Source organism: Amborella trichopoda, chromosome 7, assembly GCF_054954075.1.
Source record: "Amborella trichopoda isolate Santa Cruz 75 chromosome 7, AtrichopodaSantaCruz75HAP2 v2.0, whole genome shotgun sequence".
NCBI lineage: Eukaryota > Viridiplantae > Streptophyta > Magnoliopsida > Amborellales > Amborellaceae > Amborella > Amborella trichopoda.
Window position 1 is genome coordinate 9,366,639 of NC_142342.1, and position 26,338 is coordinate 9,392,976.

The window sequence follows — 26,338 nt, forward strand, 5'->3', positions numbered from 1 at the left end:
TCCCCACCCCCACCCCCCCCTCGCCTCCCCTCCCCCTTCTCTTATTAATTCTCACCTCCCATAAAATATATGCGAAAATTGATCCACGTAACATCTCAAAAATGGAGGGTACGAAGAAACCAGCATCCGTACTAAAGATCAAGGCTGCATGTGAGAGAGGGCACTCGATAAATCAAGCCAACATGTGCGGGAGGGCACTCGATAAATCAAGCCAACTTATCTGGATGGAAATATCTTTCTTGCCTGTGTTCTTTGCAAACAGAATCTTGTCTGGGGACCTGCCTCCATTTTGTATTATGTATGTGAGGCATGAAGCTCAACAGGGCTTGGTGGACAGCAAACTGCTCTTTGAAAGCCCACAGACAGTTACCAGCTCGGAGGATCTCCTGCATGTACTAAGAAAAGACATTCAAATTGACATATTTCGTGACAGAGGCCTGCATCTGCTTCACTTGAGAGCTGGCCAGTAACGGCTTGATTCGGCTACTCTTTAAAATGTGATTGGAAGGAAGATCAGCCTCACAACCACCGTCGAGCACGGTTTACTATGTAAACCTCAAGTGCTATACATCAAATCATCGTCCTCTACAGACTGCTAAACATCAAATCTTTGTCCTCAATGATTGACATGTGAATACATGAAACCCTAAGAGCATTTACTTCTTTGAGAATGGCAAAGAAAGAGTGTCGATTTTGAAAATGTTTTTTATGCACCTTTAAGAGCATCCCACATCATGTTCACACACTACCATTCTATTTTATGAAGTACATAATAATTTATATTACCATTTTTAAACCTGATCTATCAACAACCGCATCATCATCAGTTTGGAACGCTCCACTACAAACATATAACTCAATATTTTGTGCCCTGAACCTGCTTGAATGTTTCTTAAAGAGAGCACCAGCCACACTTCCCAAACACCAAAAACAAACAGTTCATACAAAGGCCATCAGTTCACCAAAGGATCAACAACTTACACTCCCAAAAAATAGCAGAGATCAATCACAAGAGTTGGGCAACCAACAATAGGACCTTACTTCATATAACATCATCACATACATAAGAAAACCCAAACGCTTCAAACCCCCAACATAATGAAGTCTCATTTCCCCGGCCGCAACCACTACAAACAAGCACTCACCAAGACTTTGAAAAGGACCCACCATTAGCAATGCCCCTGTTATCAATTATGTACCCCCAACGAACCCAATTTTTTATAGGGAAAGGAGACGCATATGGTTACAATTTTCACAAGATGAATCTTAATGACCTCTGACCTGAAACTCTAAACCACCCTCAAAACCCAATCAACTATGAACAAACTATACAAACCCACAATCACAAATTACTGCCTAATGCTTGCCAAGGAATGGACACCCAATGAAAAGGGGATATTCCTTCTTCTCTTCCAGTGCTGTCATCATCTCTCGCTCTCTCTAAACTTGATTTCCATCTATTGCTGTACCTGTTCTCGCCTGTGATATGCGATTCGCATAGATGGTAACTAAGCGCAGCTGAGTGCTACTAAGCCCACCCAAATATGGCAGGAAAGCTTTTCCCAGCACGATATAAATGTCAACCAAGCAGAATACGACAGTCTGCAAGCAGTCAATCACAGAATAGGATACTGTGAGTTTATTTCCTTGGAAATCTGTGAGATAGAGAGAGAGAGAGAAAGAGAGAGGGAGAGGGAGAGGGAGAGAGGGACCTTCCGAACATCAGCACTCTGGTTTCCAAACGCATCAAACAGCGCAGGTAAAAATGAAGGTAACTGACCCATCAGTTCCTCTTGTGAAAGACGCCCCACAAGCTGAAATGCCATATGAAAAAAGATAGTTCAATCAACAGCACCCAAGAAGCGCAAAAACTACCAAAAGTTATTGTTGCCCATCAACTTCCAAAATACTGTAAGATTCCTTCTTTCCTTTTGAGAAAAATATTATAAGATTTGTAACTTGTGATTAGTGCAAAACAAAGATAACATACTGAGGATCATTATAATTGCTCAGAGGTTATCAAAAGTAACATCCAGTCAAAAAAATAGTCTCCCAACAACACCCTCTAATAAAAATCATAAGGCATGGATCGACATATGTGAGAATAACTCCCAAATACCACCTTTTGCCCCAATAAACAGGTAAGCCATATTATTCAAAGTAAGAAAGTCCAAGAAATTATGAGAAATTATGAGCTTTATTATTCTAAGCTGCAACAATTTCTTTTACCATATTAGTCCTTTTTTTGTGAACATCTTTAAATAAGGGTCATTGCAGAGGCCTTGACTAGATGCTATTCCAACAACTTTCAAGTAATAACAATCAAGCACGGGCCTTCACAATGAGGATTTTATTGATCTCCAAGAATTTAAAAATATATTTAAGTTCTATAACTCCTGATAATTCTGACTCAGCAGTTACTCGACCTCATTTAAAATATATTTAAGTTCTATGAATGCTTTCCGACAATTATAATACAGAAGTTACTTGACCTAATTGCCCGAGAGACTAACAAATACAAAGACAGTGAAAACTCCTTATTAACTGACTGTGAAAGTTCCCTAGTTAGAAAGGTCACCCTCCTGCCAATCCTACAAAATAAAACCAGCATGTTGGGATCCTACCTTATTTGGCAACTGTTCAACCAATTTACATGACAATTATTTGGTCAAATGTCGCCCCTGTTCTCCAAGCCACGCTTTGCAGTAGTTCTTCGTGTCATAGGTATGCTTACTCATACTTTTGGGAACACATTGCCTTCCCGTGTGGTTCCTTTTTTAATTGTTAAAAAAAATAAAAATAAAAAAGACATTTTCAATATACTCAACTAAAGCCATATAGGACTCTATGTTACTATCAACGTAAAGGTGGTTTGGTTGGGTGCTCGATGATCATATCTGGATGTTTAAATTAATGCACCTAAATTTTCCCATTGCTATAGATCACTTCATTCTTGATATTCCAAAATCAAATGAGGCACAATGAGGTTCACTGTCTTATGACATATCATAAATTCATTAGTACGTTTTTTGTATATCCACCATAGATCAGCATGAAAACCTGCCATTATGTGAGTTAGGATTGAGTCACTATCACCCAAGTGGTACCCTGGGCAACTAATCGGCCGCCCAGGATCAACACCCCCCACCAGTGCGGGGTGGTGAGGCCTCCCAGCTGCCTTGGCGGCTTACCGCCTGGCCACGTTTCTGAATTATGGGATTGATGGCTACAAAGAGAGCAAAATCCCTGATATCCATCATTGAAGTAGTGTGTGAGAGGGGTGTCACAAGGTGTATGTACAACATATCTATACTGTAATAGGACAGAGACCAATGAGTGTAGTAGGCCTTTTCAGTGTTTTCCTCTCCTTGGAGTAAGGGTGAGAAGATTCATTCGAAGTGCATAATAATTGACAAGGTCGTGTTAATGTGAGATGGGTGTCACAAGGTTCGTTACGAGCAAGGTCGTATCGGGCTCTAACTCCCATGACCTTCAATTTTATATTCTTTTCAAAGTTCAAACCAAGTAGACAATAAGATAAAGGACCCATGAAGGGAAAGATGGGACAGAAAAGCAACTAAAGACAAACCTTTGTCAAACAGTTGATACAAGTAACCAGCATTTTCTCATCTTCACTGACTAATAAAGGTACGACGACCTGCAAAAGTCAACCAATAGGTGGATTGTTGATCAACAAAGATAATATTCAAATTATCCAGATAAATAAATAAAATTCAGATCCCCATCAAGCACATCTACCGTAAGGCATCTAAATGAATCGTATTGTGATAAAACGATTGTCAAACAGTGATCAGCTTCCGATGAAACCTAAAAACAGAATCACAGGAATTAGAAACTGCGAATAAAGAAAAACCATCTTATGATTAGCAAAAACCATCTTATGATTAGCTAATGTTCACTGAAAAGAGCAATACCTTTGGAACCACATCCCTGGTGGCGTGAAGTAGTTTTTCGAGGACGATCTCAACAGAATCCTCCATGGTTTCTTTCTGAAAGTAATCACCAGCTTGTCTTAGGTTCCTTGTACTTTGAAAAGGATTATGGGTACGGACATGTAGAGGCAACTTCAAGGTTCTTACAATAGAGTACTTGATTGGAAATTATAACAAATAATGCACATGGAACGCAACCCAAACCTGATTGTTGAGCATTTCAACTATCAAAGAAAGCGCCAGCTCCCTGATAGATGAATCGGGATCGTCTAAAATCTCAAGTACGGCTGTCAATATCTGATTGAAGTACTGCATTATAGAAATCTCAGTTAGAAGACGCTTGGTATACAATAACTCAACATCTCCAACTAACATTCAAATTGCACACTTTATTGGGATATGTCAATATTGGACCTCTGGCTCATCATACCAACTATGATCTGGCTTAGCACCCTGGCAGTTTTATTTTGCAAATTATGTATCAAGGTTCAACACCAGAACATGCAGAAAACAAAAAAACTTTTCCTCACAACGTTTCTAACCAAGGCATGGCACACGACCATGATTTCCGGTCAACCTTGAATCAAACTGCAAGTGTTGTTTTTACTTGAGATAAAAAGGAAAATATAAGTGTCTGACTGAGGGCCACTTGATAGAGCAAAACAGTGGAAAAAGATTCATGTAGACGACCACATATAGTTGGATAAGACTCACATGATGACAATGATGACAAGTGTTTCGCTTTATCTTTAAAGAAAAAAGGATTTTCTCAATGAACTATTAAAGAGTAACTTTCTCTGTGGCACCAACCACATATAGAAGTTATGGTGTTCTAAACAACAGAACAACTGCTTGAATGTGAGAGACCAAATCAAGAAAGTGCAGGATCAAACTTAATTGTTCCTAGTTATGGGTGGTCATGCTAACAACAGCTGTTTCAACTACGATCAGAGTTCGAATACCACATAGATGCAACTAGCCACATATATAAATGACTATCATATAGATAAAATTGCATAGAATAGTATGTTAACGACCTAATAACAACACACTGTTAGTTTTTATTTTTCAAAAACTACAGAAAGGATTTGATAGGGGGCAAGTTATAGCAAATTAGATTTTGAAGCCTCATTAAAATTTATAAACTTTATTGTATAGTGTTTTTACCTTTCTTCTTTTGTAAGTTGTGTGCCATTTGTACCCATTAAAAACAGCTATCCATAATTTTCTTTTTGCAAACTTTCTTAATATTGTCTGCAAAAGAGAATGGCATAGCAAATCTGCAACAGCATCTACTGAAAGATGTATACAACTAAAAATAATTACATGAGAAATTCTCATGCTTGGCCATGAGGAACCAATAACCTTTATAAGAAGCTCATACCTTGGTCCACACAGAAGGATTGTTCTGCCGGGAAACTTGAAGTAATAGTTGAAGAGCCTCATTTTTTCTTACAGATGATTCTTCATCATTCCCATTGCAAATCTGCAACCATGTCCATAGATAGTGGTAACAAAGATTACGTTTTCCATAAAATCCCAGTATTGGCCAAAGAATAAAACAATAAATGACCTAAACAGGTGAATTACAGCAATGATCACCAAAACCCAAGACTTAACAGCCAACCTGGTGTAGAACTTGAGGAATGCTAGGGCCAGATTCTGGTACACAATTGATTTTCAGTACAATTGCCTTCTCGTGATTCTGGTCACCATCAGGATGAACTTCACTGTCAAGCTTGTCCCCTAAAGCTCCTTTTCCGTCTGAGTTTACATATCCGAGATCAACAAGGCGTGGTGTTCCTATAGAATTCTCAAACTCTAAACTGCGATTGACATTTTCAGAAACTAGATGCTCACCCCATGAACCCGTCCTTTGTATAGAAGCATTAACACTGTTTTTAGAATCCTTGTTTCGTAAACTCAAAAGCACGTCTTCAGTGTTTGATCCAGCCTCAAAATTTGGATAGTACTGGTCTTGCGGTTCATCAGAGGCTGTCTGAGCAATTGAGGCTCCTATCTGTATGGATTCCTGCATTGAACTCCACTTCCTTCCTCCATCACTGTCAATAGACCCTGAAGAATACCTACCAAAGAAATGACTTTTCTTTGAAGACACCACATATCCTTCTTCAGAGGACGTACCAACAACATCTTGTTGGTCATAATATGATTTTGAACGAGTACGCTCTTTCTTCATTTGCAGGAAATTCATGAGATCAACCTCAATACGAGGTGTATACTGTTTAAGGGCTCGCCTCAAAGCATTCTGTTCTTCAACAGATAACCCAAGGATAAAGTTCAGAACAGAAATGGAATCGTAGTGAGAATAAACCGAAATAATGCTTGTAATAGCAGCCTCCTTAAGTTTAGGGTTCTTATCATTGACCAAAGGTGCCACCTTGGCAAGCCATAACTTCAGCATTCCACTATTGGCAGCACCTTCCGAACTATTCATAAGTTTATCAAAAGAACTAATGGCAAACTCAATTACAGCCAACTTAGCCTTGGGGGAGCGCTGCTCATCAAGTGAACGAAGTAAAGCAGGAAGCAAAGAATCAATGCTATATGTGTTACCAACAATTTCCAATGCTGTTGAACAAGGTTGCCTAACAAGCTCCTTTGGGTCAATTAGCCTAGAAAAAACATGGGGTAAAATCCTCTCGAGGTAACTTTCAAATGGTTTTCTACAAGCAGGGACAAGCTCTGCAAGTGTAGAAAGAGCAGCCTGAGCCACTTTGTGATGGGGATCATCCAGATGTTGGAAGAACAGCTTCATAACCTTTTCAAAACTCTGTAAGATCTCTTGTGTGCCTTTTGCTCCTTGTTGAAGCAATGACCGAACATAATTAAAAGCAGAAACCCTAGCATTCCAATCAGAGCTAGGGCTCAGACCTTCAGTCAGGGCTTCAATGAGTGAAGTTGGACCATCTGTATAGTGAGACATCTCCCCTATTGGGAACTGACCATCATCAAAACTGGCTCTTCCACTCGCTGAAGCTCTCCCAGCTACATGTTTTCTTAGAAGGGGCCTCTGGAAATTGGGGATATGATGGTTCTGTGAATCCCTAGAACCAACGTCTCGGTAAGATGTTTCAAGGAAATGCCTATCAGTGTACATGTCTGACTTTGAAATACGCCTAGTTGGTCGAATGTCGACATTGTCTTCAAAAGTACTGATCTCTAGAGATCTCTCAGAAGAGATAGGAACTCTCTTTGCAGTGTAAGATAGAGTGGACAAGGGATCCGATGCCAGATTACTTAAATATGATAACTTGTTATGTTCTTTGGAGGCAGGAAGTTGAGATGTCAAATCAGTTAGACCTGGGGTTCCATTTCTAATGCTACCTTTGGCAATGTTAGCTCCAGCTGAATTGGAAAATCCAGAACCATGGGTGAGATGATTGCTAGCAGGGACAGCAGCAGGAAGAGGTGGATCACGAGCTGATGGAGGGTCAACTCCTGCGCTAGGGGCAAAAAAAGGACTTTTAGCCATGCAAAACACTAAATTTCAAGTAGGATCAAAATTTTATCATTATGGCTATTCTAATTAGGAAAAATCTACTACAATGAAATGCAGCATTCATCACCATCCAATGAAATGATCAATGGAAATGCAGAGAGAATGAGAACCCCAATTTTGGGTCATGTCCTCTGCTAAAGCCCCATTATCTCTCCATTGTCATTTCATTGGACGGTGATGACCCCAACAGGCAATGGTTTCACATAGGGCAGTAGATTATATATAATTGACTGTGGCTAACATCTTGGGTTTATCACTTCTAGAAAGATAATAACTAACAAAAGTGATAAATATACAGAGATGATGTTGCAACACTGGTATTTAACTTCTTGAATACCTAGATCCAAACTAGAAGGGCATGAGGTCGACAGAGAATTTTGTTTCTCAGAGATATCTAGACCTCTCAGCATGCTTTCAATGGCGGAGACCTGTTGTTTGCTTGCCTGCAGAACACTCTCAAGGCTTCTTTCAGTACCCTTACCCTGAGGTTTCATCTGCGAGACAAGCGCACTACCAGACGAAAGAGAGGGCCCAGATGCAGCTATTGATGCACTTCTATCCATTGCAACAATAGCAGAAGTTCCATATCCAGGCAAATTAGATAAGGCAGGAGGCTGAGATGGAACTCGCAGTTGCTGCACACCCCTCTCTCGGAGAGAAGGAGAAGCATATCTTCTGTGGATGCCCCCATCTTCCTCATTTATTATCTAAAGTAAAAAAAAAAAAAAGAATAAGGAAAACAGAGATCCTAAATAGTAATTGAATCCATATGGATATAATTAACAGCACAGTCACTAGGGTATCACCATCAAGTGAAAGGGTTGGAAGGTGATGGAAGGAGAGTGGATATATAATTGATTCATAACATATTTGGTGAATTCACTCCCCTTCCATCACTGCATTGCCACAACCTATAGACAGGTAGTGAAAGCCCTTAAAAACATTCTATTATCGTGACTATATATGTCAGACTATAGTTTCCTTTACAGAAGCAGCCAAGTCATTTCTGTACCCTCTGGATGACAGGATCAAAGCTTAAAAACAGGCGTCGAGAACGCTCAGGCCAAGTTTTTGTGAACATCCTGTAGCAGGTTCTTGCAGTTGAACGTACCTGAACAAATACATAATGTTAATAAGCAACAAATGTAGTCCATCAAACATATTGAAAGGCATAAAAAAGGACATTAACAGAAATATGAAAGCCACTGAGTCATATACATACTATTTTACCATATCAAAAGGAATAAAAAGGGCCATTAACAGAAATATGTAAGCCACTGAGTCATATACTTACTATTTTACCATATCATTGAACAGAAACTATATATTCAGAATTAGAAGAGGGGGGGGGAGACAAAATAAATCATCTAATGTTGCGTCTGAAGCCTGTAATAGGGCAATAAGGGCGAAGAAAGAACAAGGAAAGACAAGGAGAACGGGCACAAAAGATTTCCTTGAATGAACTCCACAATAGAATCTCCCACATCCCCCCGTGCATTCTCCCTTCATACCCATTATTCCCTTTTCCTCATCATCTTTGTACTATAACTCAAGTTCCATATGAGGGAAAAGCCCGAGAGAATGGAAAAGAGAACCAGCTTGCAGCTTGGTAGCCAAGACCAACCATGTGTCTTTTTTCAATATAGATAGATAATATTTAGTATATGGTGTAACATTATTGGTTTTGTGCCTGTTTTAATAATTGTTAGAACTTTAGCAATTTGTATAAAAATAAACTAATATCTCATTAACTTGGATAAGATCAATCCTTACTTTTAATAGAATTTCTTCAATAATGGCTCCGTCTGATGGAGCTCTCCAGCGCCTTCCCCCTCCTCACCAATCCCATCTCAACCTCCCTTCTCCCATTCCTGCCTCTTGTTCTCATCCACCTTTGCCCAACATCCCTTCCGTCCCTCCCCTCCAAAAAACTATGTGCACCTTATTCATTCAAAGGCCCCTCAAGCAGACATCACAGCAGGCATCCAAAACTTGTCCCTTCTTCTCTAGCTCAGCCTCCCCCCCTCTCTCCTTCCCACCATCCCTTCGTCACTCTTGTTATCCCAGTGGAGGGTAGCCACTCCGCCTCCCTCGAGCAAGTTCTGCAATTATCTCTAGTGGGCCACTTCTACCCAAAACGTAACGATGTTAAAGGTATCCAACGGCGGGTATCAGAAGCTTGGAATGCCCCTGATTTATCTTGTAGGAACCTCTCCTCAGATGATATCCTCTTCTCTTTCCCCTCTGAAGCATCACTCCTTAAAGCTTTGGGGGACCAAGATTGTCGCTTCGAGGGTGTTGCTCTCATCCTCTGTAGGTGGACAAAGAAATGGGTGCTGCTAAACCCCAGAAAATCTGATGCGGAGTGTCTCACATTCCCCTCCAAGCCTGGAACATCGACACCTTTAAGAGGATTGGAGACGCCAACAGAACTTTCATTTCTGTCCAATGGAGATCCACTAGGACCCTGCCTTTGGGCACCATTCAGTTTCTGGTTCAAACCCCATTCCTCTCTCATAGTCCCTCTCTCCTCTGGCTGGGGGTAAATGGCATGTTATTTCGCACCGCTGTCTCCTGGTCTCTGGCTTCCTCTCCTTCCTCCCGTCATTCACAGGACCACGATCTCTCGGTTACTGGACTACAATCTCAGGACCACTACCCTAGACTCTATGCTCCACCATGATTGGACTTCAGTATCTCGCAAGCTCCCATCTTGGAGCAATCGACTTCGTCGACCCCAGAATCGTAGGGCTAACCAAAATCCTCAGACCCATCCTAAGCCCAGATCTTGCGACTTGGATCACACGGCCCAGCTTGCGCCCCCTCCGCATGCATGTGCCAACATCCAAGCCCATCCCCAGCCCATGCTAACCTGTGCCTCCTTGTATCTCTGCTCCTGTATCCGTCGTGTCAGGAGGAGATACACCAAGTTCCCCACCTCCCCGCTCCCCTGAAACTACCTCCTCTTCGCTGCCTTCGCCAAAGGTAGTCACTTTAGCCTCGAATAGCCCTCTACCCCAGCAGGCTTTCACCCATATCTCTTCCTCCCCCTACTCTTCTTTTCCCTTGCTCCCCCCCCTCCCCCTTCCCCTATCGTCTCCCTATCCGTACTCATCCCCATCCCCAATCGGCCTCAACCCTCTCCTCATCTCTCCCCTACCCCCCAGACCCAAGGGCTGGCCTTCTTTCCGAGGTTATGCCGACCCCAGAATCCCATTCCGCTACCATGCAATAGCCCAACCCTATCTCTGGAACACCCCATCTCTTCCTGGGACCCCTTAGACAGCCCTGATCGATTCTCAATCTTCAGTGGACTCTGACTTTGTCCAAAATATGGATAAAGCTCAAGGAAACATACACAAAGTCCTCAAGATTATGGGGTTCAGATTCAACGGCCCAAAAGCGATTCTGGAGGAGTTCGAGTTCATTGCAACCGGAGCGAAACCCCAAGACAAAGTCAAGAACAAGGGTAAACGTGAGCTTTCCAACCTTGCATTCAGAGTCAATTATGACAAGGGACCCCCAGTGGATTCCAAGCTTTGTTCTAGTGTCGATTTGTCTATTTCGGCCAGACAGCAATCCAGGCTCTTCTAAGCCTTGATGGAAACCAAACTCCTAACCCCAACCCTTCCGCTTATTTGGAATATCATGGTGCCCTAGAATCTCATGGGTCTTAAGGCGCTGCAGCTGGATCGCTCTAGAATCTTATCGTGCCTCAGGGAGCATCTAATTCCTTTGGGACCCACACTTCACTCTCTGCTAAACTTCTGGATTGGCCAATTCTCGATCACCATCTACCTCTCTAGACTGTCTGATGGTCTGCAGTGGAAATGCACTACCATCTCCCTCTATGTGGTGCTTTGGAGGGGACTTCAATGGTACCCGGTGGTCATAGGATCGCAAACACTAACCATTCAATCGCTCTTGCCATAGCCCTTTTCTCCAACTTCATATCCCGAAACCTACTCATAGGCATCCCTCTTGAAGGGGCGCAGTTTATGTGTTCAAACCACTCCAATAACCCATCCCTCCCCAAAATCATTCGCTTTCTCATTTCCTTGTAATGGGACCAACGCTTCCCGAGCACCAATTTTTCTGCCTTCCCCAAAGCCACATCATACCACTGCCCAATTCTTCTTGACACCCTAGCTGTCACTAAAGGCCCCAAGAGTTTCCGTTTCGAGCTATCCTGGCTTGAAGAACCTAATTTCTCCAATTTGGTGCAATCATGGTGGGGATCCTACTCATCCATGGTCCATGGCCGGGCTGGTTTTCGCTTTCAACCGAAATTATAGATCCAAAAATCCTCTGTGAAGGCTTGGAGCTCCCAACTTCCGAGTAATCTTTGCTGCCCTTCTCCAAATCACTCAACATTGGGATGACACCGAGGAGGCGAGATCCCTACTTCTGGCTGAATTGGACCTTCGATCCTAAGTAGGATTACCACCTTAGCCTTCGCAAGGACGAAATCTATTGGTCCCAAAGGGCAAATGTTAAATTGCTCAAACTTGGAGACTTCCATAAGATCGCTCAAAAAGTTAAATCGCTCAAAAGTTAAATACAGGTTACTTCCATAGATCGCAAACTGTTGGAGGCATGAAAACTCCATTTCCCACCTAAAGGTGAAACTTCATCCTCGACCAACCTGTGCTTATCGAACAGGCTACTGTCCATTTCTTTGCTCAGCTCTTTTAAGCCCCGACAGGAATGAGACCAACTATGGAAGACCTTTCTTTCGTCACCCTTCTCCCTAATAAATCTAGCTGCTTGGAACGCCCCTTCATGGAAGAGGAAATCCTCAGTGCCATCAACAACATGAGCCCCGACCGAGCATTAGGTTCAAACAGCTACCCCATGGCTTTGCTTAAGACCTTCTAGGACACTCTCCATCCTAACATTCTCGAGTTTTTCACCAAGTTCACTCTAGAGTAATAAACAGAGCCATGAACCTCACGTTCATCGCTCTTATTCCGATGATTGAAGGGGCAAAGGAACTTATAGACTTTAGTCAATAGTTCTTACAAAATGCTCTGTTGCCTTCGAGACTTAGGGCTGTCCTCAAGGGGCTTTTGTCAAAGACTGCCAAATTTTAGATGGGGCACTCATTGCCCATGAGTGCATCCACACAAGACAAACCTCCAAGGTCCCCGGCCAAGTTATAAAACTGGACTAGGAGAAAGCTTACAACCGCGTCGATTGGTCGAATCTTGATGAGACTATGAGCAGGATGGCCTTTGGATCAAAATGGAGGAAATGGATCCAAAGGTGTATCTCAAATCCTCTTTGCTTAGTATTTGATTAATGGATCCCCCAAAGGATTCTTCTCGGCCCCCAGAGTCCTTCGCCAAGGCAACCCACCATTGTTGCCATTCCTCGATTGGTATAGCCCACAGCCTTATGGACCGACCTAGTGCAACTTTTATAGTGGACTTGGGTGACTCCTCGATTGGTTCCTCTTCTGTTTGAGGCCTTCCTCTCAACTCCTTGGCTCAAGGCAGGTCCACTCCCTTGGAAAATCTCAATGGTTGCCTCAATTTGGGTACTTTGGATTGAAAGAAACCACATGACCTTCAAAGGCCAGAGAAACTCAGTCGCCACCATGATAGATAATGCTAGACATTTGGAATCACAAGTTTTTTAAGGGTTAATCCTTCTCAAACATTCATAACTATTGGTGTTTTGAAAACCACAAGGATCCCATGATCCTCTATTTGAAAACCACCTGAAGAGGGCTATACCAAGTTGAACTTCGACGGTTGCTCTGTTGGCAACCCTGGTCCCTCTGGCATACGGGACCTCTTTAGGACTAATGATGGTAGCACATTATTATCTTACTCAGGACCAATAGGCATAGCTAACTCGACTCTTGCCGGGGCCCTTTCCCTTCTGGAGGGCCTTCACAAGTTTAACCCCACTTGGAGTCCAGAGCTAGTGGTCGACGGGGATCCTAAGAACCTGATTGTTTAGGCCTCCAACCCCACCTCCTGCCCTTGGAGACGTGACCAAACCTTCGACAAGGTATCGCATATTTGCAGGAATCTTCGAGTTTCATGGAACTACATCTACAGGGAAGGCCACTCTGCAGCTGATACTTTGGCTAGGGAGGGAGCCCATTCAAATCTCAGGCCAGGGACCTAGGCATTTTGTGCTCCCCACTCTCACATTTTCTCAGCGTTGTACATTTCGTGACTGCTGTATAGCATTTTTTGGCCCCTTTGGGGTTCTTGTATACGGTGCCTTCTTCTCAAGGGGCGCATCATTTTTTGTGTACCTTCTCTTTTATCACTCCAAGTGAACATTCTCAAAAAAAAAAAAAAAATATTTCATTAAACCTCTCTCTCTCAAGTACACATCTTATAAGGCCCTCTTTCTTCCATCTTCACAAAGCATATAACATGCATGTTGCACAAACAATATATAGGGGAGAGAAAACAACATTAAATCAGCTATATAGAAAAACAAAACAAAAGAAAACTAGGTTTCTATTTTTCATTTGATAACTATGGATAAAAACTAAAAAATATTCGACCCCTTATAGAACACAACACAATCATGTAAGAGTACAAGGCCGATTAACAAGATAAAGTAACATAGGACAAACAAAATGACTTAATTCCACTGCAGAGCTCATCACATATTAAAAAGTACCATAGTCATGAACATGGTAAGCCTATATACACCTCTAAATGAATGCACTGCACATTCCATAGTTATCGATTCATGAAAACAATCAACAGAGAATAATTGCAGACCGTCCATTGAATCTGGTTTAAAAGTATCCCCAACATCATTCGCGATTAAGTCTAGTTAGCAGCCCACTATCATTTGAATTTGAAAATTAACACATGTTCATAGACAACAAGATATAAAGAAAATCGCTAAGTTATACCTCACTCATAGCATCTGCAACACAACATTTTATAAGATCTTCATAAAGGTCAGCTGACCGCTGTATTTCAGGTGCGTCAGCCCAGTATTCAAGAATTAATAGTGCATATTCACAGCACCTGAAAAAGTAAACAGAAGCACCAGTTGATGCATGGTTCAATATCTGATGTATGTTTGAGTCAAAAGACAGAGTCACACCTGGCACGGAGGACTGCACTTCGGTCATGCTTCGCAAAATCAGCAATTCGTGGAAGTACACGTGCAACTTTACAATTACGCAACATCTGAAAGGCAAAGAGAATGTCAAAAAGTGTCATCTGGAAAAAACAGCGTCACTATAATGATATGTTCTACTTGATATGTACCGTTTTAATGCAATTGTCTGCAGACTCCGCAATTACAAGTACTGTTATCACAACAAGCTTAAAAAGCACCTGCATAATTTATCAAGAGGTGGGGTGGCACATGAATAAATCTGCATATGTAAAGAGAGTAAGATGATAAGATTTGTAGCATAATTACCGGGATAAACACCTCCGCGCAAGCCTCAAAATCTCCCAAAAGCTCCTTTGATAATAAGCATAACAAATGGCAAGCCTAAAAAGGAATGACAATGCAGCCATCTTAACCATAGTCAGGAACTCAAGCTTTGTACCGAGCGAACAATATATAAAGTGTTCTTTCAAGAAAAAAGCATTTTATTGAAGACAAAATGATAATATACAAACAATATTAAATACTCAAGTTTATGTGCTTGTGGAGTCTTGTGTGATTGTCGCATACCGATTAAACCGAAGGGGAAGTTCTATAGGACAGCTGTAAGACCAGCTATGTTTTATAGGACGGAATGTTGGGCTGTCACCGGACAACATATCCATAGAATGAGTGTGACCGAGATGAGGATGTTGAGATGGATGGATAGCGAGCCAATAAAGAATAGAATTTGGAACGAATACATCCAAGGGAACTTCGGGGTAAGTCAAATGAGGTAAAGTAGGCTTAGGCGGTCTGACCATGTGTATCATCAACCTCGTATAACATTGGTTAGGAGGGGTGATTTTGTTTAAGTGGAAGACTCTAAAAGGGCAAGGGGGCTAAGGGTATGCATGACTTCTTTTCTTGAGAAAGGAAGTTACCGTGAATCTATTGAATCTCCTTTCTTCCGCTCCACTAATTGAAAGCCCCAAAAAAGATATGGATGGAAATAGTGAGAAGTGATTAGTCAGTTATGGTCTAATTGAGGTATGGCCCTTGATAGACCAGAACGGTGGAACACGATTCGTGTAGCTGACCCCAAATAGTTAAGATAACACTCGGATGATGATGATGATGATGATGATGATAACGATGATGATGATGATTAAATACTCATGTTTGCAAGGAAATGCTATTGTTGAAAAAATATTCATGCTTCAATGCGACCATTTAAAAAGCAAATCATACTTTCAATAGGTCATACTATGCACAAATCAACGCTGGTTTTCGCACCCTTGTTATTACTAACCACACCCATGCTTAAATTTTGCACTTCTCCAATAATGAAGGACATTTAAAGAGAGAATTGAAGTTTCAATGGGTTACATTATGCAAAGTTGGATGCTGGTTTACACAATCACATTATTAAAAAACACAGCCATAAGTTACATTTTGAACCATTTCTCCAAGAAAGAGGGTGCTGTAGAAGATGAGTTGCTTAAAGTGGGTGTAGTTCCAAAAAATGTAAGGATAACAAAAATAAAAAACATATTCATTTCCGATATACTTCAATTAATTGGGAAAAGGCTATGATGATGATGATGATATTCATTTCCGATATAATAAACACTAATAATTTTAAAAATTTTGTCAACTATTTACATGCCATTCAGATTATGGGGAAGTGAATGAATACATGCACATCTGCTGGGACATCCTAGTCTTTTGCTGTGTATCAGAACAAGGTTCAAGGTTTCTTTGGAACCTCATAGCAACCACCAGAGGAACAGCTGACTCTAAGAAGCTTATGCTTCATATGGGAGAGGCACTCAATGACAAGGGTTATGGCCCTAATGGATAAACGTTAGTGCGGTATTATGCTCTGTACAAAAGACAAAAAAGGGAGAGGGACCAAGCTCTTTAAACAAAAAAGGAGCACAGGGACAACTTTTTAGAAACAATGCAAAATACTGCTTTTTAATGGCTCTTGGAATGAGAGCATGAATTGATTTGGTGTTGGCAAACCAATACAGCTGACAGCCAACACCATCTCATGCAAACTCTGCCAGAATGGATTCTTAAAAGGCTTTACCAAATAAAACCTTATCAAAGGATCAAATACAATATCTTCAGCAAATTAATAGGTCACCTATCAGTAAATTAGGTTGAAAGAATGTCCTGAGGAATGAGAAATAAAACCCATAAGTTTTCCCATGGACTTCAAATAATGGAATATCCAAGGTTATCCCCCAATTCAAATAATATTATTAACAATTAATGTAAATTCAAAAATACATTGAATATACTATCTAAAATGACCAAAGAAAATTTATCTGCAAGTCTATAACTCCTTTCCAAAGAATGGAACATCTAATGAGAGGGACAGTAATTTTGTTCGATGAGAATCATCATTCCAATCCCTAAAAGAACGTCATAGGATACAAGAGAAAACAAGGAAAATGTAAGGCCCTTTTGTGCCTTCAAATCTCTCAGTCCATGATGAATACAAAAGAAAGCGATAATCAATTGAAGATGTTTCATATGTGCTCGCCCATTTAGTTTAAGCAGTTTTCTATTGGAGCAGCTGATGTAAAATGACTTGGAAAAGGAACAAAAGATTGTAATTCTCTTCTTCTTTGTCACAAAATAGAGCTCAATTACAATGCAGAATCAAGATCAATTACTTCAGGTACAGACATGACTTCATATTAATTATATCCGTCGAAAACACTTCTCTTTTCTTTTTTTTGGTTAAAGTAACCTTTTTATAACAACAATTTTTTACAAGTACTGCCTACAGAATATTTAGAGGAACTAAAACTAAAAACTAGAGTACAAGAGATTCTTTCAAAACTCTTAAATATAGAAAATTTGAGAAAACCCAAAAACCTGTTTCACAATGCTTGAACGTCGATCTGAAAGCTGAATGCTCAAGGGACCGACCAACTGCTTCAACAACGTAGTGAAAGATGGATAGTCTGTGGCACCTGAAAGTGAGTATAAAGGATTATAAGAATAAGCAATTTCAGGAGCATCAGATGTAATGATAACACCAAACCAAACTACAGTGAGCTAATAAAACAGGCAAATTATTTGGCCACGTTGTTAGACCTTTTCTTATTTAGTTCAATCTAGAATGCTTTCTGTTGTTTTGGATGAGTTTTGTATTTTTCAATCTTTAAATATTTTCTATAGAAATCAAGTTTCTTCACAATCCACAATAGTATCCCACTATCCAAAATAAATAACACAAAATAAATTATTACTATGGCATTTTTCTGTTTAGTTCTAGAAGTTTGCCAACAATAGGTCCAATAATCCAAGAATTAAGGACATTTTTTAATAATTATTCTTTGGATAAATGAAATAAAAGTAACTCAGCAGAAAGCTTTTCTCAATTTTCATTTGAATAACTAAAATATAAGGATATCTTAATATCTTGATAAAGCTAGAGAATCACAGGAGAAAAATGCAAAGTCAAGAGAAGATGGAAACCTCCAAAAACAAGGCCTTCAACTCTCTGCATGGCAGCTATCCTGACTGACCAATCTTGTTCTGGTACAAGTGTGGAAGCAATCTTCTCAAATTCTCTAACCAATTCCTTCTCAGAATACACTTTTACTGGGTCCATAGGTCTCTCTGCAACATCACTCTCACCTACACAATCAGGCGACAGCACAATCACGAGATGTGTCAGATTCACTTTCACCTACACAATCTGGTGACAGCTCAATCATGAGATGTGTCAGATTCATTTGTTTTTTTATTTTTCCTATGAAATGTGTCACATTAATAAATAATTGGTAAGTAATATGAATATGGAAGGCAGTTGGCAACCAAAGAGGACTAGAAGTGCTAGATTTTCAATGGATTAGAAGGACTGAGTCAAACAATATATGAAAGTAAAAGGGAAACAAAAAAAAAGGAGTTTCAAATGAAGTTGAAAGGATTATTAACCGGGGCCATTAACAAAAAAAAATCCTAGGACTCAAGTCTCACAACCATTGCAGTTGGTAACCATTGTTAAAATGTGTTCCATAAACCAGTATATTTCACATAAATGCAGAACCGAGAGAGACTGAAGACAGTCATATTGGAAATTATATCAGCAAATGTACTCATGTGTATAAGAAAACACTATTTCACAATTATTTAGACAGAAAGGCATTGCAAGGATCATTACTTTTTTCCTTTATATAACAATTAATTGTTGAAAATAAAGAATCATTTGAAATGAATAAATTCAAGAACCAATGAAATAAACTTTAGCAGAGATTTCAGTTCATAACCATTCCTGAACTGAAGGATCAAAGTTTTTTCACCTTAATAAAGAGCCCAGATACAGTCAAGACCTTTTATTAACATTGTTAAAATAATACTCAGTGCATTGGAGAACTCTTAATAGAGCTATGTTCTCATAGGTCATAAAGTGCGCACTGTTGCTCATTTTTATTTTAGATTAGCTGCTGTTGTTAACATTGGACTGCCAACATTTCATAAGAAGAGTTAGGCAGTCCAGAGCATTAAGATGTATTGCCCACACTTCCATATCAGAAACCATATATAATTCACTTGAGCTCGGTAGTGTAAGCAGTAGCTTCTGGCAACACATCCCAAGCACTAAAAGGCCCACGTCATTTATTGAATACAACAAAAGATCCTTTTATCATGCACATTATAGCATCACCTTGTTCAGCATGTTCAACCACTGCAAATCCCAGCATTGTTATCCCTTCCACAATGGGTATAAACTTTAAGTCTACCAAGAACATAAACCCAAGATCATCCTATGATGCATTTTTTTTTTTTTTTGGAGAATTATCCTATGATGCATATTAAACACATAAAGAGTTCCATTAACCATCTCGAAACACTCAGGGAGAAATAGAAATTGGATGATTGGAGACAAGGCCTTCCGTAGCAAAGTAAAATTAGCATCCAACAAACCCTACAACATCTACACTCAATGAGGGAAAAGCATTCAAGGTTACTAGCAGCTCTCGATTTTATAGAGCTACTCAACGAATAACACCTCCACTTTCAATAGAATAAAAAAACTCCTACTTCACAACCAAGAAATTGACAGTACCCAACAACCCCCAGCCCTCTTCTGCTACCTACGAAGTGGAATATACAAGCAGAAATACACACCACCCATATCAATTCAGCCACTCTTTCAAGTACTCACAATATCATCCAAGTTTCCCTTTTAAAACCAAGCCAAATGCATCACACTCCATCATATCCAACTTAGCCTCCATTATTTGAACATTTGAAACTCTTTTTTTTTTAATTAACTGAAACATAAAACACATTAAGAACCTAAGCTTGCAATCTTCTCTTTAAACTCCACTTGAAGGAAAACCAATAATCACTTATACACATGAAAGACACTCTTTAAGCATTCCACCAATCTAGTGCAACAAAGGGTTCCTTTCCTAGCAGACCAAAAATGTCACAACTGCCTATCTCGAATTCATACTTATCATTGGAAGCTCCATTAAGAACCAAAAAACGATGCAAGGTCCATTCAAATCCACTAGAACATGAACTCAAATGCAAAAGAAGCTTCTAAGAACACCCATCCAGAAGAAAGAACCGCTGATATGGCTCAACTTAGACATTTCCCATTGCATGAACTCCAGAAAAAACACACTTCTAGACTCTATGCGAAGCATCACCAGCCCAAACTGATTATTTGGCCATGCGACATACAATCCTGAAGAAACAGACAAACTCGTGCCAGTTCAAAAAACTCAACGCTTTCACCAAATATATTGGCGCTAAAGTACCCACCTAAATTCCCAAGAGAACTAATAATTAATACCCATTCACTCACCAAAATGTTGCTCCATATCTCATGCAACTTGACCATTAACTACTCTCATAGATAATGATATACTATATGATGCATGATTTCATCAAGCATAAGAAGAAACAACCCCAAAACAAACGTCATCAAAACTAACTGCTATCAATACAGCTTCAACTCTGAAAATTTACCAAACTATTGACATCTACCGCCCACTTTCCTTTATCTATCCCAGAAGGCCAATTCCTAGTGCTACAAAATAACCTCACCAAGTACAAGTTTATACAGTCAAAATCCTTCTCCAAGATCAACTTCACAACATTTTCAGAGACAATATACACGAGCATTGTCCAATATAGTTTACGAAACTAGTAACACTGGTTGCAGAAATGAAGCAAGAGTGAGTGCAGGCGCATTAACCATAGCACAATGGCAGCCTGTATCAAAATCATGAACGAAGGCTACAAGCATCACTCCCCAAAGAGACTTCCTTCCGAGACAGAACCAAAGAAACTGAAGAGATAACGGATGGATTGACTAGAATTGTTTCTTTTTTCTATGCAACATGATATACAAGCCCCTTTTTAGTGTTTTTTCTTTCCATTATTGTACATGAGGCCAACCTATTATACTTCATCTTATTTCACAAGACTTTTATATTTAGTCTAATCATGGCATCTAGATTTTCAAAAAGCCACCTAGAACTCAAAAATTGAGGAAAACAGCATGACCTCCTACCAGAACCTAGCTTCTACAATTAAACCAAAGTAATAAAAATAGATGCATTTGGTACTAATCAGTACAACACAGACCAATCTCCTTAGCTACAGCCTTCACCATTCTAGGACCTGTACTAGAGGTTGATAAAGGATTTCTCAGTTCATTTGGTATAGCCTTATCATATATCCAGGTAAATCTTTTTAACATGTAATTTCCTTTCATTCACCAATTTATCTCCACCTTAGTATGAAGAAAAAATATAAGAAACCTCCTACAACTCTCTCCATAGCTTCTCAAAATAGATGTACTACCATGACCAATTAAAAATTTAACATAGGAACTAGAAAGATATTGGTAAATATCGTCCCCACTTCATGCATCCACTTATCAATATGTTCAAGGAAAAACCCTCCCTCTAAGAAAGAGTGACAATGACAGCTACAAAAAAATACCATTGGACCATCTTAAGGTCAAACATCAAGACATATGGGATGTCAAGCTGCCTACCCTGCTCACGACAATGCTCAAGTTGTAGCTCTTGTATGAGGTCCCTCCATCAAATAGTGAATTCCCGAAACAAACAAGGCAAGCAAGTTGAAGTTTCTAAAGCCTAGACCCATACACAAAGATGCTTAAGTGGCTGAAGCTAGTATCATGCTTTCTGTTTTCCTATAATTCTTTTATTCTTTAAATGGGTTCAAACCGAGAGTTGAGAAGTATATTGGTAACGATAAGGATTTGTCAACGTCTATGGCCACCATCTTTTGGGGATATAGTCTTTACCTCCTCTGCCAATGAATTTTCACTGGAAACAAGTTATGTAGGTAATAAAAATCATGTCGAAGTAAGAGGATACCATCAACTAATAAAAACAAAAGTTACAGTTTCCTGAGATTTCTTCTGGCATAAGAAACATCTATTGCTTTCTTTTCTTTATTTTTTTGAGTAATCTTACCTTTCTGTTTTTCTGATGCCATCTTTGCCTTCTCTTTCTCACAGTCCTCAATACATTATTCCAAACTCAACTTCAAAGTAACTAATTCCTTTCAACATTAATAACTGAACAAAAGGAACTTAACCCCAAAAGTAACTGAAATCTGAGCAAATTCAAATAAAAAATAAATTTAAAAAAAAAAAAAAAAAAGATGAGTGATACTGTCAAGGTTTGATTGTATTATTGAGTAAAATATGAAGTTATGACGAATGTAGGTCATGATATGTAAATAAATTTTGCTTCAAAAAGAATGATAAATAAGTAAACAAACTCTTGGAACTATGCTCATCTGCAAAATAATAATAAGAAATCAACTTAATGAACATGGGATATCCAATAGCAAGGTCTACTCAACACGATACTCAACACAAAAACATAACCTACATCACCAACCTCCAAAGACAGATGTTTCACGTGCAACACTCTTGGTTTTCGGACTGCTTTTTTTCTGGCTAAATGTAGGAACAACTGCAGGCTTCATTTCAGCAGAACCAAATTGCGTTGTACGCCCATCCGACGCACGAACCTTAGGTTCTAGCTTCTCCAGTCTGGCATTTATCTCTTTCACCTGGATATTTGCAATAACAACTATTTAAGGAGTCATGAAGTACAACCCATGCATAATTGCTCTTCCTACATGCAGTTCTGTAGTTTGGTTAAGTTAGCTCAGTTCAACATAAGTAGTGCTCAGATTTATAAAAAGCTCCAAATGTAACTAACTGTCAAATACATAGATTGTGGTGTACAACTAGAAAACACTTTGGCACTTACCATTGAGGATGGAAGATGATGCCGCTGCAATTCATCACGAAATTGTGGTCCCACCTGCATATACATCTCCTGGAGGGAACAAAAAAAACGTTCATTCAATGACACAATCCATTTTATCAACATCCAAGTAGTGCTCATTCCCAGCAATATGTACCCTATGCAACTACATTTGAAGGACTCTCACAAGCAATTTCTATTGATAGCTATTTTGTTTAATGCGATTTCTCTTAAAAAGGCAATCATGCAAAAGCACAAGCCTAGTAGCCTTGGCAGCTGCCTAGATGCAATTTAGGTGAACCCAGACTTAAATGAAGCCACTCCAGGTGAATCCCGACTTAGTTCAGTTTCATACGCATGCTGTACACTACGAAACTGCAATTGAAGAACTCTCACATTGATAACTATTTTTTAGTTGTGCTTTCTTTTAATAAAAAAGGCATATAACACCTCAGCATGCAAAGCAGAAGCCTAATCACCTAGTCAGCGCCCTAGATGTATGTATTATTAACACATGCCTATACAAATGAAACTTGCATGCATATTTGTGTCTATGGTTTCATAATTGGGTTAAAAATGGAAGATCACTCGAGTACAGTCCAAAAGATTGTATTATTAAACCACCAACCTCAATACATGATGCAGCTGCTTCTCTCACAGTATTATTTGAGTCATTCAACAATTGCAGCACCTACAATAGGAAACCGAGTTCAATATATAAACATCTTTTCATGCATATCAGAATGAATGAGATCAATAATTGTCACATATAGCTAATTTCTCCAATACATAATAAAAATCCTCAAATGGAAAACATTCAGTGCATGATGGGGAGCCATACTGGAGCAAGTAAAACCCGTTGAAATGGAAGCTCAGTTGCTGCAAAAAGATGGATTGCGGATGAGACTGTCCGTGCAAATTCTTCACGAACCCTCCAACTCTTATGAGTCCAACCATAACTCCCAGCTCTTTCAACAATGATTGTGGGTGAAGATACCTAATTTAACATGTAGCAATTTAAATCATTAAAAGGAAAAGGGCAGCCTTTCAAATCATAATAATATGGATGTGAACTCAAATCCCTGTCCAAAAACAAAAGTTCTGGGTAAGAGAAAAGAAGAAAGACATTTGCATACACAAAAAGACTGGAATAAGCTAGAAAGCCTGTATCCAAATCCATAAAGAAAAGAATCTGCACCCTGATGTGTGAAGGTATATAGAGATAGAACTTGAATCTCCTGAACTCACATAAATTTCTAAGTCACATACTAAGAGAAGTAAAGTTTCAATGAGGACAATTCTTTAGGGAAAAGGTAAACATTTCAATAAAAACATTGTAAAGAAAGAATACCTGACCTAACTCCCATAATCAGAGAGAAGACGGCAAGGCAAAATGTACATAACAGAATCAGCCAAAAAGGAGCTAAATTCTGTATATCCACACCAACCATTAGGTGAGAGCGACTGGAACCCAAAAGGCAAGAGATAAAGCAGCTTAAATAATCTTATGTATTGACCTAACTCCATTATTACTAAGTGGAATAAGACAAGAAACACAGACCAGATTCAATCAATGAACTAAATATAATGACGAAGTAATAAAATAATTCATATTGGCACCAAATTCCGTAAAGCCATGGTGAGTAACTGGATCTTGAAAAGACAACACAATTATCCAATGAATAATGAGAAAGCATGAGCACAATCCCTATAAAAGAGACTAAAAAACAATTGTCATCTACTCCTTTGTGCAATTCGCCTTGAATTGGTAGAGAGCGAGGAAGAGTACCTGAGAGAGCTCAGAACTTCAAATACAATTCATTACAACGAAGCATTGTTAGGCCAGAGAGATGGAACCCTAAACCCACTTATTATGAGAACTAAGTTTTGAATCCAACGAATACAACTGAGTAAAAAGGAATGAGAATAACAACTGAGTAAAAAGAAATAAGAATAACTTAACCCAGCTACAATAGTCAGTGTGAAAATGAAAAACTCAAACAGAATTGCGAAAATCCGCAATATCACATGTCAAAATTGACTCCTCTCCGGAATTCACTTCAACTAAGGATACTATGAACAACAAATGCACAAAACTTTCAAGAATGAAAGGCCCCGAAGAGATCAGGAAGTAGTAAAACAGATGAATCTGAGAGAAGAGAAAAAAATCGGAGAACACAGTAAAGGGGAGAAGAATGTAATATAAAAAACCAGCCAGGATCCACACCTCTACTAGAGTGATGAAGAGCAGCAGTACGAAAGAGAAACAGAGAAACAAGTAGTAAAAATAGGAAAGAAAGATTAAACATTCAAAGAGAGAGAGAGAGGAACCACCTAATCGAAAAGAAAGAATAACGAAGAACGAGGTATGAAATATTTGGAAGGTACCACCCCTCCATGGGTAGATTGGAAGGTGACAGGATGGATAGATGGTGAGAGAGACCACATTCAAATATAGAGAACGAAATCAAGTAAAAGAGAGAGGAACAAAAATTCAGTTTAATGAAGCAGAGAAAGTGGGAGAGAAAGAGAGAGAAGGGGGGGGGGGGGGAAGGTAATCAATCCACCTGCATAAGAGCAATGAGGAGGCGGCGAGCTGCATCCCTTACAGGCTGCTTTGCATCACCAAGTCTCTCGACGGCTGCCGGCAGGAGGGCATTGAAATGGAGCTTCAAATGTTCGCCCGAGAGGACAGCAGCGGAGGTGAGGGCCTGGAGTGCGCCCTGGGAAACCCTAAAGTTGTTGTCTTTGAGCAGATCCATGCAGCAGTCCACCAATTGGGTCACTTGTGCCGCTGGCAGGGGCTTCCGGCAGTTCTCGAGATGCTGCTGGAGGAGCTCCACCCCTGCCATCCGCTCCTTCGTATCCTTCGCCTGCGCCATCTCCAGCGCCTCCTCCATGGAAGCCTAGAGAGAGAGAGAGAGAAAGTGGGGATTTGGGAAAGCTAGAGAGAGAATGTAGACGGAAAAGAGAGGAGTGGAGAGGACAGGAAAGTGAGGGCTAGAGAGTGTAGAGAGAGAAGGGGAGGGTTAGACAGTAAAGAGCGTTGAGAGGGATGTGAAACACTCCTAGAGAGAGAGAGAGACGAAGACAGAGAGACTGGGGGAGTTAAAAGGAAGTTATAGTGTGTAGAGAGAGAATCCTAGAAAATGTATAGAGAGAAAGATGTGACGGAGGGTAAGAGGGTAGGGCTAGAGAGAGAAAGAGGGTTTTCCCCAGAAAGAGGAGGTTAGTGAGAGAGAGTTTGGTAAGGGAAACACAGTGGCCCGAGGTGAGAGAGAAGAGAGAGAAAGAGAGAGAGAAGAGGATGGGGTGTTTGGTGAGGGATAACGGGGAGGTTAGATCTGCAGGATTTAGAGAGAGAGAGGGGTAGAAATATGGAAAGAGAGAGAAAGAGTGAAGAGAGAGAAAGGGCAAGGAGGGTAAATGAGCGGGAGTTGCAGTGAACTGGTTAGAGGCCACTGGCACAATGACCGCAACGCCAC

General features: G+C 40.0%; 1 protein-coding gene across 2 annotated transcripts; it reads right to left on the bottom strand.

Annotated features, from left to right (window-relative positions):
* Positions 1-1,015: 1,015 nt before the first annotated feature.
* On the bottom strand, positions 1,016-26,338 carry CLASP (CLIP-associated protein). Of its 2 annotated transcripts, XM_020673590.2 has the most exons (22): positions 25,421-26,338; positions 23,695-23,850; positions 23,482-23,544; positions 22,857-22,925; positions 22,479-22,653; positions 18,055-18,216; positions 17,449-17,546; positions 14,887-14,961; positions 14,730-14,798; positions 14,563-14,648; positions 14,366-14,483; positions 8,489-8,587; positions 7,814-8,183; positions 5,814-7,415; positions 5,581-5,717; positions 5,338-5,439; positions 4,158-4,262; positions 3,936-4,010; positions 3,760-3,828; positions 3,590-3,658; positions 1,713-1,814; positions 1,016-1,602 (listed from the first exon to the last, which is right to left on the bottom strand). In XM_020673590.2, the coding sequence occupies exons 1-22, from the start codon at positions 25,751-25,753 to the stop codon at positions 1,441-1,443; spliced, it is 4,296 nt and encodes a 1,431-aa protein (XP_020529249.1). In that variant the 5' UTR covers positions 25,754-26,338; the 3' UTR covers positions 1,016-1,440. The 2 variants fall into 2 exon arrangements, with proteins under 2 accessions (XP_020529249.1, XP_006854346.1); XM_006854284.4 differs by having other exon boundaries at positions 5,581-7,415.